This window comes from Bos indicus x Bos taurus, chromosome 1, assembly GCF_003369695.1.
Source record: "Bos indicus x Bos taurus breed Angus x Brahman F1 hybrid chromosome 1, Bos_hybrid_MaternalHap_v2.0, whole genome shotgun sequence".
Lineage (NCBI taxonomy): Eukaryota > Metazoa > Chordata > Mammalia > Artiodactyla > Bovidae > Bos > Bos indicus x Bos taurus.
Window position 1 is genome coordinate 96706692 of NC_040076.1, and position 15577 is coordinate 96722268.

General features: G+C 35.4%; 1 protein-coding gene across 5 annotated transcripts in view; it reads left to right on the forward strand.

Moving 5' to 3' along the window:
- Positions 1 to 15577, forward strand: part of PHC3 (polyhomeotic homolog 3) — an 84034-nt gene that overhangs the window by 48683 nt on the left and 19774 nt on the right. For all 5 annotated transcript variants that reach the window (XR_003511075.1, XM_027541430.1, XM_027541439.1 and 2 more), the window contains 3 exons: positions 1771 to 1924; positions 6820 to 7070; positions 10340 to 10499. Coding sequence is in view for 4 of the 5 variants with exons in the window: in XM_027541430.1 (XP_027397231.1) it covers positions 1771 to 1924; positions 6820 to 7070; positions 10340 to 10499 (565 nt within the window). In the remaining variant the exon portion in view is untranslated. The remainder of the gene's footprint in view (positions 1 to 1770; positions 1925 to 6819; positions 7071 to 10339; positions 10500 to 15577) is intronic.

Consider the following 15577-nt stretch of genomic DNA (forward strand, 5'->3'; position numbering starts at 1 on the left):
ATACAACTGAACTAGTGTAGTTGATAAAACTGTTACTTGTGTAATTACCTATGCATCAACATCCCTACCACTCTGCCAAATTAAGGTAATGACCACTGCAGCAGATGCCCCTCACTAGAAGTTTTTTTTGTTTGTTTTTACTTTAACCCCCAGGACTTTTTTTTGGATGACTTTGCTTATATTGGACATTATCATCATTTAAGAAAATTTATCATGAACAGATAATAGCAGCTGTCATTCTTGCACTGTACAATAACCAACGACCGCTTTCACTACCGAGGATCCAAACACGAGGCAAGGACTCTCTCTTGGTGAAACAGGTTTTCAGATGCAGGGTTGAGAGCAAATAACTTTTTTAAAATGTTGCCTACTTAGTAGCTGATTCAGATCACAACTCTGAATATTATATTTATATAAAATTAGCAGTAACAATAGGAATTTAAAAATTTTAAAACAAAAGGGAAGTTTTTTTTCTCTTAATAGAGTCGAAAAATTAGGAGTTTTTTTGTTTGTTTTGGTTTTTAAATTCTGTTGCTGTTGTTAGATATGCCTTTGTAGTCCTTTTTCTCACACATGGTTTATGCTGGTTTCAGAAATCTTGATCATTTTTAATTTTAAATCATCAAACTTTTTCAGTAGTTTGATTAAAAATATATTAGATACCAATATTGTTAATTTTTTTGTGAATGTTACTGAAACTTTTTTATTTTGACATTAGAAATATTAATCACTTTGGGTAAGTTATCTTAACTCACTTTTATAAACGTAAGTAATAAGCTTTGTACATAAAAGAAGGGGGGTAAATTGCTTTGTGGCTTTGTTTTTAGTAACCTGTCTTTCAGAAACAATGGTTCAATAAAAATGAGGGCAAATTAAAATACCCATGTCAGTCTGTACAAAATTCAGCCTTAATTTTAATAAAAATCAATAGTAGGTTCCATATTTTTTAATTATAAAGTTCCTTCTCAGAGTGCTTTTGAGTCTGTTTTCCTCAAATATTATCTTTACCATTGGATAACAGGGCAGTTAGAAATGTAAAAACTTGCTGCTGTAAGTATGGAAAAATTAAAGAACTACAAGTAATACGTCAAATAGTTTAGGATGGGGTGTGTGTGTGTGTGTGATTCCAGGGACAGATATTTTCTGTTTACTTGATAATTAGCTTATAAAAATTTATTAGATTCTTGAGTAGATTAGAAGATTGAAAATGTAATTACATATAATTTTGTAGGTTCTCAGGCATTACTTTTCAAAATTCGCTCTTTAATTTACATAAATTGAGTAAAGAACTTGGGATATAGTCATTTAGGCAGTACATTTCTTTATATAATATGTGTCATTCTGGAGATTCACCTAACATGCTTTGAAAAATATTAGTATCTGTTTTGATTTATGATAATTGAAAGTTAATAGAAACTTTAGTAAACTCCCCAAATAGTTATTTGAGTGTATAAATTCAAAACATTTAAAAAAATTAACAAAATTTAAAGTAATTCCTGATTCAACTATCACCTTTTGGGAAAACCTTAGTGATTTATAACTTAGGTACTGATCCACAACTTGCTTCCAGTGAAATATCATCAGGTATTATGAATCGTCAGGTATTATGAAAAACTTCATTTGAATGATTTTAAAGCTTCTCTTTCAATCGGTCAAATAGTCATTTTGTCTTTTACATTTTAAAACACTTAGAATTTATTTTGTTAATTAGGAACACCTTATTAAATGCATCTTACAAACATTTTTAGGCAGTGTGGTTTGTCGTCGTAGGTATATCAAGTAGAAGATGTCTGTGAGGAAGAAATGCCAGAAGAGTCAGAAGACTGTGTCCGGATGGATAGAACACCGCCGCCACCCACGCTGTCTCCAGCAGCTATAACTGTGGGGAGAGGAGAAGATTTGACTTCTGAACATCCCTTGTTAGGTGAGGAGGTGCCTAAAATTGGGGGAAATTTCTGTTAGGCAAATGTTAGTAATGGGAGGAGTTCATTTTTTTTCCACCGGAGATGATTTTAAACTAATTTGTTATATAATAAATTGCAGCAAAACATAGATTAGAATTCAAGAGTTTTTTTTGATGAGAAACAATTAGAGCAATTGATGAGGAACTGCCCAAATCAAAAACACATTTCAGTCTTTGAAGTTTTAGTAGTTTGTACAGATGTGTTTCATATGCTCATTCAGATTTATTTGTCAAGCTATTTCTAGCATAAAAATTAGAACAAAGCAAAATTCTATTAGAAAATTTCAATTACACTGTCCAAAAATCACAAAACATTTGAAGTCATGTCTGACATTCCTCATAATTGCTTGTGATTCAGATTGAGTAAATGCTTTTAAAAGTGTTGCTTCCTGGACAGTACTTAAATTAAGCCACACTAATTCTTACTAGAGACATGGATTAAAAAATTCCTAACACCTTCAAATTCTTATTCACTACTTTAGAACTACTTGTGAGTTCAAGTTAATCCTCTCTTTTCTCTGCACATTATCAAAGTGACTGTGAATCCTAGGTACTTCACTAAAACATTATGATGTGTAGCCCAGTATCCAAGTCCTAAAAAAGATGTGTTCTGCATTGGGTGTTGTTTTTTTTTTTTTAATTTTGAATATTTTATTTAGATCAGGGCATGGCAAATGATAGCTCATGCTTCAGATCTTTCTGCTACATGTTTTGGTATGGCCCATGAGCCAAGGATAGTTCTAAAATTTTTAAATGTTTGGAAAAAAAATCAAAGGAAGAGTTAATTCATGTCATGTGAAGATTAGATGAAATTCAAATTTCATAGTCCATAAATAAAGTTCTATGCAACATAACCACGTTCGTTTGTTCAGATATTATCTATGGCTACCTTTATACTACTACAGCAAAGAGGGGTCATTGCAGAGACCATATGTCTTTTATAAAAATGTTTACTGACCCCTCACCCAGATAATGCTAATCTTGATTTGGGCTTTGTTGTAAGTATGCTGTCCTATTGAATATCTCATTGCCTTCATGATCACGTTTAGTTGAGAGGAACCAATGTTATCAGGCATGGAAACAAACTATAATGGGGCGTTGACAGCCTCTCCTCCTTCAGTGTGCCACATCTCTAACCCTTGCTTCTTTCTAGGTTTTATTTCTTACTGCCAGTGTGAGTCTCCAGAAAGCAAGGAGCTAGAACACCAATTTTACTCCAACTTTTTCTCCTTCCTGAAAAATAGAAAACATTTAGTCAATAAAATTATGAAAAATATTTAAGACAAATTCAATATCATTGCCTTTGCTTATTCAAAATAATACCTCAAAAGATAGAGATCTAAGAAAACTTAGCTATAGTACTAAATCTTTGTAGTTTTTGTACACTGAAAATGGATTCATGTTGCTGCAGGTATCTTGGGAGTTTTGATTTAAAGGCAGAAATATATATTTAATTGGATACTAACCCTGCATTGTGACTGTGATTTAATTGCCTAATAAGCATTACTAATGGTACTCAAGAAAATTTAAATACTTTTGAAGTATTGAACCTCGACAATATCTTCACATTATTTCCTTAGAAATATAATCTGAGATCCTGGCAGGCATATTCCTCTGGCTAAATTGTTTCAGTAAACTATAAATTTTTGAATAGTCCTTTAATTTTCTTCATGCTTAACTACTTTTCTGTAGTATGTGAGAGGGAAAAGCAAGTATAGGTTGCTCATCAAATCATATAATAAACTAACCTATAAAAATAGAGGGACTTGTTTCCACCAGGATTGAGTCTTCATAAGTCTGTAAGAATTCTTAAAGCACCCATTAAAGGACTTCCCTGGTGGCACAGTGGATAAGAATCCACCTGCCAATGTAGGAGACACGGGTTCCATCCTTAATCCAGGAAGATTCCACGTACGGTGGAGCAGCTGAGCCTGTGCACCACAGCTGCCGAGGCTGGGCTCGAGAGACTGTGAGCCACAACTAATGAAGCCCTCGCACCTAGAGCCTGTGCTTCACAATAAGAGAAGCCACCGCAATGAAAACTTGCACTTATCACAACTAGAGAAGGCCATGCAAAGCAGCAAAGACCCAGTGCAGCCAAAAATAAGTAAATAAAATGAAAAGCATCTATAAAAAAGGAGAACAAACTCATTGGTTTCCCTAGGAAATGAAACTACAAATAGGCAGAGTAACTTGTGGCAAAGTCTTTATCAGTTAACTTGGGGTTTCTCGATTCACAGTTGTCTTAAATCTAGAGAGGATAATAATTGTGTTTGTTTTACTGTGTTGTGTTTTTTATTTTAACAGCTGATTATGAACTGGCATGTAAAAGCTATTACATTCTTCATAAAGTCAGTAACTCATAAATTTTCAACAAAACTTAGGTCTATTTGTATGTATGATCCAAAAATCAGAACATATATACCAAGCAGTATTTTCTGAATAAACAACATTATACTTAATGCAGTACCTATAAATCTGTAAGGGGACATTAAATTTTTCTTATTTTTCAACTCCATAGATTTGTATTTCCCTTCCAACAGAAAAGTTGCTTTTCAGTTCCTGTTCAGAATTATCTTTTATCCCTTTTTCTTTAGGAGATTATGTGAAAATTAGGTATATGGGATAGGATTTTTATGGAGTTTCTCAGTCCTGTAATACATGTGTATAATTGTGTATTTGTTCCTGGAAATAAGTAAATCAGTATTTCCTGCTGACTTTTAGTTTTTAATGAGGGATTGTGTGACTTTAAATAGGTTTTCTAGTACAATTTATCTTGGTGGATTATTTGGTGGAACAAGGTTAATTTATGGATATAATATTGCTGTGATAAATAAGCTATATAGTAATATTAATTACATCAAAGTTCTAGGTGTGAACCATTAGCTTTTCCTTATCTGACACTACCAGTTATCACTGCACTGTTTCATTAGTGGAAATCTTTATCTATTTATCTTTGGCTGTGCTGGTTCTTCATTGCTGCATATGGGCTTCCTCTAGAGTTGTGGCGAGTCGGGGCTACTTTTTGTTGTGTTTCAAGGACTTCTCATTGCAGTAGCTTCTCTTGTTGCAGAGCATTGACTAAGATGCTCAGGCTCAGTAGTGTGGTGCACAGGCTTAGTTGCCCTGCAGCATGTGGGGTCTTTCTGGGCCAGGGATCAAACCTGTGTCCCCAGCAGTGGCAGGTGGATTCTTAACCATTGGACCACCAAAGAAGTCTCTGAAATTTTTCTTCGATAGGGATTTTTCTTTCTTCTGTACCTAACTGGGCTATGTTTGACCATCTTTGATAGTGATATCAATTCTTTTCATACTGATGGTGGAGAGGAGTTACCATAGGAGTTAAAAGCATTGTCTCTGTTAGTAACCCAGCTCCACTACTTACTAGCTGTATGTCTTTAGGCAAGTTAATCTTTGTCTCTTTTTTTTTTTCACCACATCTATAAAATGGAGATAGTAACAGTACTTACCCATAGGCTTGGAGAAGGAAATGGCATCCCACTCCAGTATTCTTGCCTAGAGAATCCCGGGGACAGAGGAGCCTGGTGGGCTGCTGTCCATGGAGTTGCACAGAGTTAGACACAACTGAAGTGACTTAGCATGCATGCATGCATTGGAGAAGGAAATGGTAGCCCACTCCAGTGTTCTTGCCTGGAGAATCCCAGGGACAGAGAAGCCCGGTGGCCTGCTATCTGTGGGGTCGCGCAGAGTCGGACACGACTGAAGTGACTTAGCAGCAGCAGCAGCACCCATAGGCTAGTTAGGATTAAATGTGTTACAATGTGTAAGACATTTATACATATAAGTGCTGGCACATAAGTGCTCAGTAAGTAGTGGTATTATCTTTACCATATGCCCCTTTTTTTGTTGTTGTTACTTCTCTCAGCTATCTTGTACTCACTGGTATTCCTGGCTATCACCTGGTTCCATCTCTCCACTTTGGTACAGCTTAGTAAAGGTTCAGTGCTAACAAATGGGTAGGTAAAGTCTCTGTCATAGGCTGTTATTGTGGTCCCCAGAGCTTGCCTGGGAAAAATCAAAGTGAACTAGCCCAACATTTTGCAATTGCCTGGTACTACAGTGTTCCTACAAACTGACATGTACAATGTCATTGAAGATTTGTTAAAAATAGCAACAGCAAAGAACATTTGTGCATGGTTGTGGATTACTTGAAATAAAGGTAATGCCCTGTATAATTCATTATAATTTCTACTTATTCTATCGATTTCATGATCTTTTTTTCTTAAGCATATTCTCCCCTCCCTAGTACCATTTGGAATATATGAATAGAAACATAGGAAATTTAATAACTGTAGCTTAAAAATAAAAATAATTGTTCTTAAGTTGACATTCTAAAACATTTTCATGTCTTATGGGACAGTTTTTTTTAACCAAAGTTGGAATGCTAACTTTGAACAAGTTGCTGCCTTGCACTGTAAATGGGGATAGTAGTAAATATCTCATAAGGTTATTGTGGAGATTCCCAGGTAGTGCTACTGGTAAGGAACCCACCTGCCAATGCAGGAGACACAAGAGGTACAGGTTGGATCCCTGGCTTGGGAAGATCCCCTGGAGGAGGAAATGGCAACCCACTCTGGTATTCTTAGCTGAAGAATCCCATGGACAGAGAAGCCTGGTGGGCTACAGTCCATAGGGTCTCAAAGAGTCAGATACTATTGAAGTGACTTTGCATGAATTGTGGAGAGATGAGGTAATAAATATAAGGGTCTCAGAATTTTGTTTTAAAACATAAGACGTTAACTGTTACTGTTATTAATGTTCTCCAGTTTTCTTTCATATTTGCCTGGGCAGAATGGTACAGATTTAAAAAGTGACTTTTTTTTTTTTTTCCCCAGAGCAAGTAGAATTACCTGCAGTGGCATCAGTCAGTGCTTCAGTAATTAAATCTCCTTCAGATCCTTCACATGTTTCTGTTCCTCCACCTCCGCTCTTACTTCCAGCTGCTACCACAAGAAGTAATAGTACATCTATGCCCAGTAGTGTACCTAGTGTTGAAAACAAACCTCCACAGGCTATTGTTAAGCCACAGATCTTGACCCATGTTATTGAAGGTTTTGTGATTCAGGAGGGATTGGAGCCATTTCCTGTAAGTAGCAAGCAAATTTGCATTTTCAAAATTATTCACGTAGCATAATTTTAAAATGTATGATCTATTGGTCTCTAATGTATTTTCTCTAATAAAAAACTTACTTCAAAAGTTATTAATCTCCCTGGAGAGGGAAATGGCAGTCCACTCCAGTATTCTTGCCTGGGAAATCCCATGGACAGAGGAGCCTGGAGGACCACAGACCATGGGATAAAAAAAAAAAAAAAAAAAAAAATTAGACAATTTCTTTTTGTCTATCCTTTATATATTTCCATATATATCTATAGTTCTAGAATTTTATGCTAGCTATTTAGATGTATAAGATGGAAGCAAACAGTTTCAGGGTATAAGGATATTAGTTTTATAATTTTTAGAGAAGGCAATTAAATGTTCACTCTGAAGGAAACTTTCACTTTTTCCCCTTTAAGGGGATCGAAATGACACCAGAACTGTATTATTTTCTTTTATAAAGGTGTTTCTTGTATAATGTGATACTTGAGAACTTTAACTTGGATACAGAAAATAGTAACTTCCCAATGATCTTATACATCTGAAGTTATCCAGTTGATGGTTTTTAATTAGCAAATAGATTTTCTCATTATTTTTTAAATCTCAGGCTTCAATCAGATTTTAAAAATGCTTCAAAATGTACACATCAGAATTGAGATGCTGTATCCTATCACTAAAAGTAATTTGATTTGAGACTAGTTATACATTATAGCTCTGCTAGCTACATTACATGTTGTGTCTAGAAATGAACATTTTTCCTTAGGAAATATACCAAGACAAGTGGCCAAAATCAAAGCCCCAAAAAAAGACACGAGAAAACAAAATTATGTATTTTGAAGCCCATTGAAGCATCCGATTTTTCAAATTCACAGGTAGGGCATTATGATGGCACAGTGATAGTTGACTGTAGCCAGTTGCCCTTGTTTGCAGTTTACTGTGTGTAGGATCTAAGAACCAAACTTGGATCTAAGAACCTCTGATACAGTGAGTGGAGAAACAGTCTTTTCTCCCTGGTCTCAGAGATTGGATCCTGGCTCTGCCATATACTGAATGTGTAACCTTTGTCAGGCCACTCAACCTTTTTGAAATTCATTTGCTCATACAGCAAATGGAGATGATACTTTGCTCTTAGGGTTATTGTGAAGACTAAATGTGTGTAACTGTTCTATGTAATATGTATTGTTTTTTCACTGAAAATTTGGAAAATGTACAGAGCAAATAGTAATACCACAAAATGTATTTTAATATATATTTTCATATGATCAGGACTATAATTGTATATACAGTTCAGATTTTTTTTTTTTTTTAATTAAAAAAATTTGTTTTGACCACACCTTTCTTCTTACCTCTTGTGAGATCTTAGTTCCCCAACCAGAGATTGAACTTGGGTCCTTGGCATTGAAAGTGCAGGATCCTAACCACTGGACCTCCAGGGAATTCCTTACAGACCAGCTTCTTTTGCTTAGTATAGCTTGAACATTTATTTTCTCATTTGATTAATAGTACCTTGGAAACATTTTGAAAGGTTACCTAGTATTTCACTTTCTGGACAGTCATAATTTATATAATCTTTCAATTACAGTTACCCTCCCCCCCGCCCCCCAATATCCACAGGTTTCACACTGGGGATCAACCCAATTGTAGATCAAGAATCTAGGGGGAAAAAAGAAATCTAGAAAATTCCAAATAGTAAAACTTGAATTAATCATGCACAGGCAGCTATTTACTTCATATTTACATTGTTTTCAGAATTATCAGTAATCTAGAAATGATTTAAAGGGCTTCCCTGGTGACTCAAATGGTAAAGAATTTGCCTGCAATGCAGGGGACTTGGGTTCAATCCCTGGGTTGGGAAGATCCCCTGGAGAAGGAAATGGCAACCCATTCCAGTATTCCTGCTGATTTAAACCATATGGCAGAATGTGCATAGGTTATATGCAAATAATGCTCCATTTTTACATAAGGGACTTGAGCATCTGTGTTTTTTGTACCCTGTGGAGTCCTGGCATCAATCCCCTGCAGACACCGAGGGACATATATACCGTTGGACATTTAGGTTTCCTTTTTTTTTTTTTTTTTGGCTGTTCAAAGGAATATCCTTATATGTAAATTATCCACATTTGAAATATTATTTCTTTGGCATAAATTCCCAGAAGTATAGGTGTTAGATCACATTACATATGTATTCATAAGACTCTTGATATATATTGGCAAATCATTTTCTGCAAGAGTATTTAAATTGATTCATATACCCTAAGTGTATACTCTTATCAGCACTCAATAGTGGTTTTTTCATCAGTAATTTCCACTAATTTTATTTGAGACATAATTACATATACAAACTGATATAAACACAATTTAAAAGGTTATGGGTTGAGAATTCCCTGGTGATCCAGTGGCTAGGACTTGGTGCTTTCACTGTAGGGGCTGGGTTTGATCCCTGCAAGTGAGGCCAAAAAAAAAGTTTATGGGTGATTATTCTCCAGGGTGACATGTAAAAGGTTCCAGTAAGCTGCTGTTCACTATGTATGGAAAATGTTGGAGACTTGACCAGCATTCTCAAATAGAATCAAAGATTCTGTTTTTTAAGATTAGCTGAGGGTTCACTAGTAAATCGGTATATACTTTTGGTGTAGATTATTTTTGCTGAAAGCATTTCTAAAGTAAGTAGTTTTCATGACTTAAATTGGTGTACTGAACATAAGCGACTCTATTTTTGTTGATTTTGATGTTAATATTTGAGGAATTTTCCATTTCTATTTGTGATTAGGTTACTTAACTAGGAGTCAGGAGACTTGAGTTCTAGTCCTGTTTCTGCTATTACAAAGAAATCACCTGCACACTTTGAATATTAATTCCCTTATCTTTAAAATACAGTAATGATGTGTCCTGAGGAAAGAATCTTATAAATAAAAAGTTTTGTGCATGAAAAATCAATCTTAAAGGTTGTTGCAGAAAAAGGTAAAGGTACTTATAATCACAATTTGTTACTGATTTTTTTTAAAGATTTTTTTAGCTTACCCACCTAAACATAGACCCTTGGTTCCATTTGACTGAGACTTTGGTCATACTGCTCATGAGTTGTAATATAAAGTGTTCAGGCAACCTGAACATAACCTTTTCTCAAGAAATAAATGAATGGATCTGATCAGTTGTACAAGTAAATTATCACAGATCCTTTTGATTTCAAGAGACTTTTAAACTAAATTATTTCTGAAGGTCTTTAAAAAGATCATTTCATTTTGTTCTGTCTTTTAAAGGTGAGTCGTTCATCTTTGCTGATTGAACAGCCTGTGAAAAGAAGGCCTGTTTTGGATAATCAGGTGATAAATTCTGTGTGTGTTCAGCCAGAGCTACAGAATAATGCAAAGCATGCAGATAATTCATCTGACACAGAGATGGAAGACATGATTGCTGAAGGTTTGTGGATTTTTCTTTAAGATACTCTTTAACTTTGGCATTTATTGCTTGAATCAGAACATGGGTTTTTATCATACACAGATTTTTCCCTTGGAAGTATTTACTTTTATTCTCATATAATGCATTATTTGACTAAAATAATGGGAACTCGAACCAGACTCTAAACGGCCATGTAATTAAAATAACAAGATTGGTGTTAATTTTTATAATACCATTTTGACCTTTGAAGGGATCTGAGTGGGAAAATTTCCGTTACATATGAAAGCAGTTCAAAATTTTAGGATCAAAACAACCAATTTTCTTCTTTAAACAGACTTTAGTAAATGACTATTTTACTGAGCTTGTTTAAAAATTCAGAGCTTCCTGGTTGTTTGGTTTTAGATTTTATGTATTCTTATGTATTCTTTGATGTCAGGTGGGTATTAACAGTTGTGTGAAGTCTTAATTCTTATGTATTCTTGATATCAGGTGGGTATTAACAGTTTTGTTAAGTCTTCAATCAAAAGATGATTAAATTTGTTCAAGGAGAAAAATACCACTAAATCTTCTCAGTGTCAAAGAATCTTTTTTTTTTTTAATAGGCCTTGTTCTACCAGTGAATATTTCATTAAAGTTAAAGTGGTATGCAAAATGACTTCAGGAAAACAAACACAAATGCAAAAATGTTTTTTATTGATTCTAATCATGGCTTTGCAGTAGGTGCTGTTCAATTAAATAGCGTGTAGTATGGTCGGGGCTCTACAATTGTGAATTAATTAACATCTGTGTCTAAGTAATTATCCTCAATATATTAGTGTATTTCATCTAAATTTATTCACTTTGTAAATGTTTACTGAATATATACTGTGTGCCTGTACTTCGCTAAATTAAGTAAAATAGCATGCTGGTAAGCAAAATAGACATTGACTTGGCTCACAGTAATCCTAATTAAGAGGAAGGCATCTCTGTCATTATTGGTAACATATGGACTGTTGCAATGTATTTATCACTGTTGTACTTGTTATTTGAATAGCAAAGAACTGATAGAAGTATAAAATTTTTTATTGCTAACTTATGTTGAGTTCAGTCTGATTTTTTTATTTAAAAGAATGTTAAATGTGAAAAATTTCAAACATAAAATTAGAAATGTAAAATGAATCTCAGCTCACCCAGACTCAATATTATTACCCAGTTTTAAACATTATTTTGCGAAGTTAGCTTCATGCAACCCTTTGTTTTTTTCCCTCCTACATTTCCCCTTCTCTTTTTCTCTATTGCTTTTTCTCTTTCCCTTTTTTTCCTTTCTTCCTCTGTTTAAAACCAAATCATAGTTCTTGTTGTATTTTACTAGTACATACTTCAGTGTGCATCTATAAAATGTACATTTTAATGCTGTGTCACCCAAAACAATAATAATTCTTTGTCATCTAGTACCTGGTTCATATTCAGATTTCCTCAATTGTATAATTACTTAAATTGTATAAATGTCCTTTTATAGTTATTTTGTTCAAATCAGGGTTCAGAAAGTGCCCGGTGGTGGTTTAGGAGTAAAGAGGTAATCACTCAGTTGTGTCCGACTCATTGCAACCCCACGGACTGTCTGTCCAGACTCCTTTGTCCATGGGATTCTCCAGGCAAGAATATTGAAGTGGGTTGCCATTCGCTTCTCCAGGGGATCTTCTACACCCAGGGACTGAAACTGGGTCTCCTGTGTTACAGGCAGGATTCTTTACCAACTGAGCCACCAGGGAAGCCTTTTGTTGTTAGGAATTTAATTTCATTTAATTCCTAAGTACTTGCTTTTATTATAGTTATGCATACTATTTATCTGAGAATTTTTCATTTGAGATGAAGAGTAGTAAAGACAGATGTACAGGGATTTTTTTTTCTTGCCTATGTAAGTATAAACAAAGTTTTCTAGACTAATAAGCTATATAATGTGCCCTCTTGTGTGCGCATATTGGAGAAAAATGGAAAACTGCCTAGGAAACTTCACAGCATACTTTGTGATGCTCATGGTTTATAATATAATACGTATAAAACATATGGTGGACTGTGCTAGAACGTCAAGGAGCTTTTGATCTAGTTCAGTTCAGTTCAGTCGCTCAGTTGTGTCCGACTCTTTGCGACTCCGTGAATTGCAGCACACCAGGCCTCCCTGTCCATCACCATCTCCTGGAGTTCACTCAAACTCACCTCCATCGAGTCAGTGATACCATCCAGCCATCTCATCCTCTGTCATCCCCTTTTCCTTCTGCCCCCAATCCCTCCCAGCATCAGAGTCTTCCCCAATGAGTCAACTCTTCGCATGAGGTGGCCAAAGTACTGGAGTTTCAGCTTTAGCATTATTCCTTCCAAAGAACACCCAGGGCTGATCCCCTTCAGAATGGACTGGTTGGATCTCCTTGCAGTCCAAGGGACTCTCAAGAGTCTTCTCCAACACCACAGTTCAAAAGCATCAATTCTTTGGCGCTCAGCTTTCTTCACAGTCCAACTCTCACATCCATACGTGACCAGTGGAAAAACATAGCCTTGACTAGACGGACCTTTGTTGGCAAAGTAATGTCTCTGCTTTTCAATATGCTATCTAGGTTGGTCATAACTTTCCTTCCAAGGAGTAAGCATCTTTTAATTTCATGGCTGCAATCACCATCTTCAGTGATTTTGGAGCCCCCAAAAATAAAGTCTGACGCTGTTTCCACTGTTTCCCCATCTATTTCCCATGAAGTGATGGGGGTGGGGGGTTTCATCTAGTAGGAAGTAGCTATCTCTACAACAGAAAGATAACTGAGAAGCAGCATATGCTAGGTATTAGGTGAATTATATAGACAGTAAGAACATGGCACTTTAAAGCTGGGTGATATTATTGCCAGACTCGTGAGTTTTCTGTGAAGAGAGGGGGTTTGATTTGGGTCTTGGATGATAAAGCATAGATTGAAGATAACAGAAAGAACCTCTCAGGTTAGCATACCACGAATAAATATACAGAAAATGTACAAGTGCTCAGTAACTTCAGGAGGGGGCAGTGAAGAGTAGGCACTTGAGTTAGAGAACATAGTGGGCAGTAAGGCAAAGTCAGATTCTAGTGTACCTTGAGATTCAATTATGGAGTTAGTTATTTTGCTGTCAAGAGGATGGTTACTGAAAATTTTTAGGCAGGTGACAAGAAAAAATGTTGAAACTGCTGCTCATGTGTGGATGAATAGTAGAGGTTTGGCATGTAATTGATACTTGTAGTCATGGTGGGAAGAGGAAGGAAAGAATTGATGGAAGACAAGGCAAAGGGTAGTTTTAACGAACAGGATACCAGAGTAAGGAAAAGGAAGGTTTAAAGATGATTAATGTTTGCAATGAAGAATAAATAAGCCATAGAAATCTAATGCACAGTATAATGAATATTGACAATATTGTACTATAATCATTAACCTAACTTAAGCTATAATCATCAACCTAACTTAAGCTAAAACTTAATTATTCCAGTGACTTAAAAGATAAAAATGTAATGTGATAGAAATGTTCAGAATTACTACTGAGGCAGTCATTTGTATAAATGTATCAAATTAACACCTTGTACACCTTAAGTTTACACAGTGCTATATGTTAACTGTGGCTAAAAAAAGATGACTCTATTTCATAGTGGAGATATGTTTACTGAAAACGTATCAATTTTAAAAATACTTCATAATTTCCCATGGTAATTTTATCAAGTATTTCTGTTACTGTATACTTCAGTGTTTATGGGAAGTACTATAGGGTGAAATGGTGAGGTCATTTATTTAGCGGCTTTGGCTTTACGAGTGTGTGCAGTTTAATTCAGTATGAAAAACAATATAATGATTATTCTTTTTTTAAAGGATAAACTGTATCTCTATTTGGACTGGTTGTATAACCAGAATCTCCATCTAAAATGTGATTTATCAAAATGTCTTATATCTTCCCTGGTAAATCATCATGCTGATGATGATTTCTATCTCATTGCCTTCTTACTGCTGATCATCACATGATCTCAAGTCTTCAGGAAAATTGAAAAGTAATTCCTCTTTGCACAAAAAAAATTGGGGATCTCTATCAGTTAGGATATATGTTTGGCCACTCCATTAGACACCCAGAGTAATACCTGGTTAAATAAGAAAGAAGTTTCATTTTCCCTGACATAGTCTAAAGGTAAGCAGTGCAGGGCTCCATTTTGTTGGGCACGTAAGCTGTCAGTGTCTCATGGCCCTGCCATCCCTGGAGTGTTGCTCTCATTTCCAAGATAGCTCATCTTCATGATCATATTCTAATTGGTAAGATAGGGCCTCACCCGGAATTTGGTCAGAAATTGGCCACACATAGGGCAGCAGTTGTACTTTTTATCCCCAGTGGCTATATTCCTAGCTAAAAGTTAGGCTTTTGTTACTGGGGGAGAAAAGTGAAGAGCTGATATTAGGGAATTGCCAGCTGTATCTGTATAGAATCCCATCTTTATTATCTCAAGCAGTAGTTTTTAAAAACTTACTTAGCTCTGTAATTTTTTATTTACAAATGTGAAAACATTTGCCTTGGTAACATTACCAGATTTGTTGAAATTATGACCAAAATTAGAACTGGACTTCTTTGAATCTGTTAATGTTCCTCTCGTCTTTATGAGAAATAAAACTGATGTGAACTTTTTGTCAGGTTGTTAACCCTTAGACCATACCTGTCTAAAGGGATCTTGCCTTTCTCATCAGCAAAAACATTTCCTTCTCCTTCATAAGGTTGTCTAACCTATTATCAAGTGTTGCATATTTTTATGTTAATTAATTCAAGGTTTTGAAATAAAGCTTTCAGTAGAGTCAAAATTAAACAGCCCAAAGAATGGGCTCTTTGGGGCTGGATTGGTGGTCAAATGAGAGGTTCTATATCCAGTACAGGCTTTTCAAGGTCAGATTTGGTTATAGGCATGACAGACTAGAAATGAAGTTATGACACTAGGTCCCAGCAACGTCTTGTGGGGCAGAGCTGTGTGAAAGCCATCTCTAGGTCACTGGAAGAAACAGTTTTTACTTTACTTGGTTTCAGACTCTTTGTTCCTCATTGCCACCAAATAGATGAGTTTGCTTATGAAGATAGCCCTG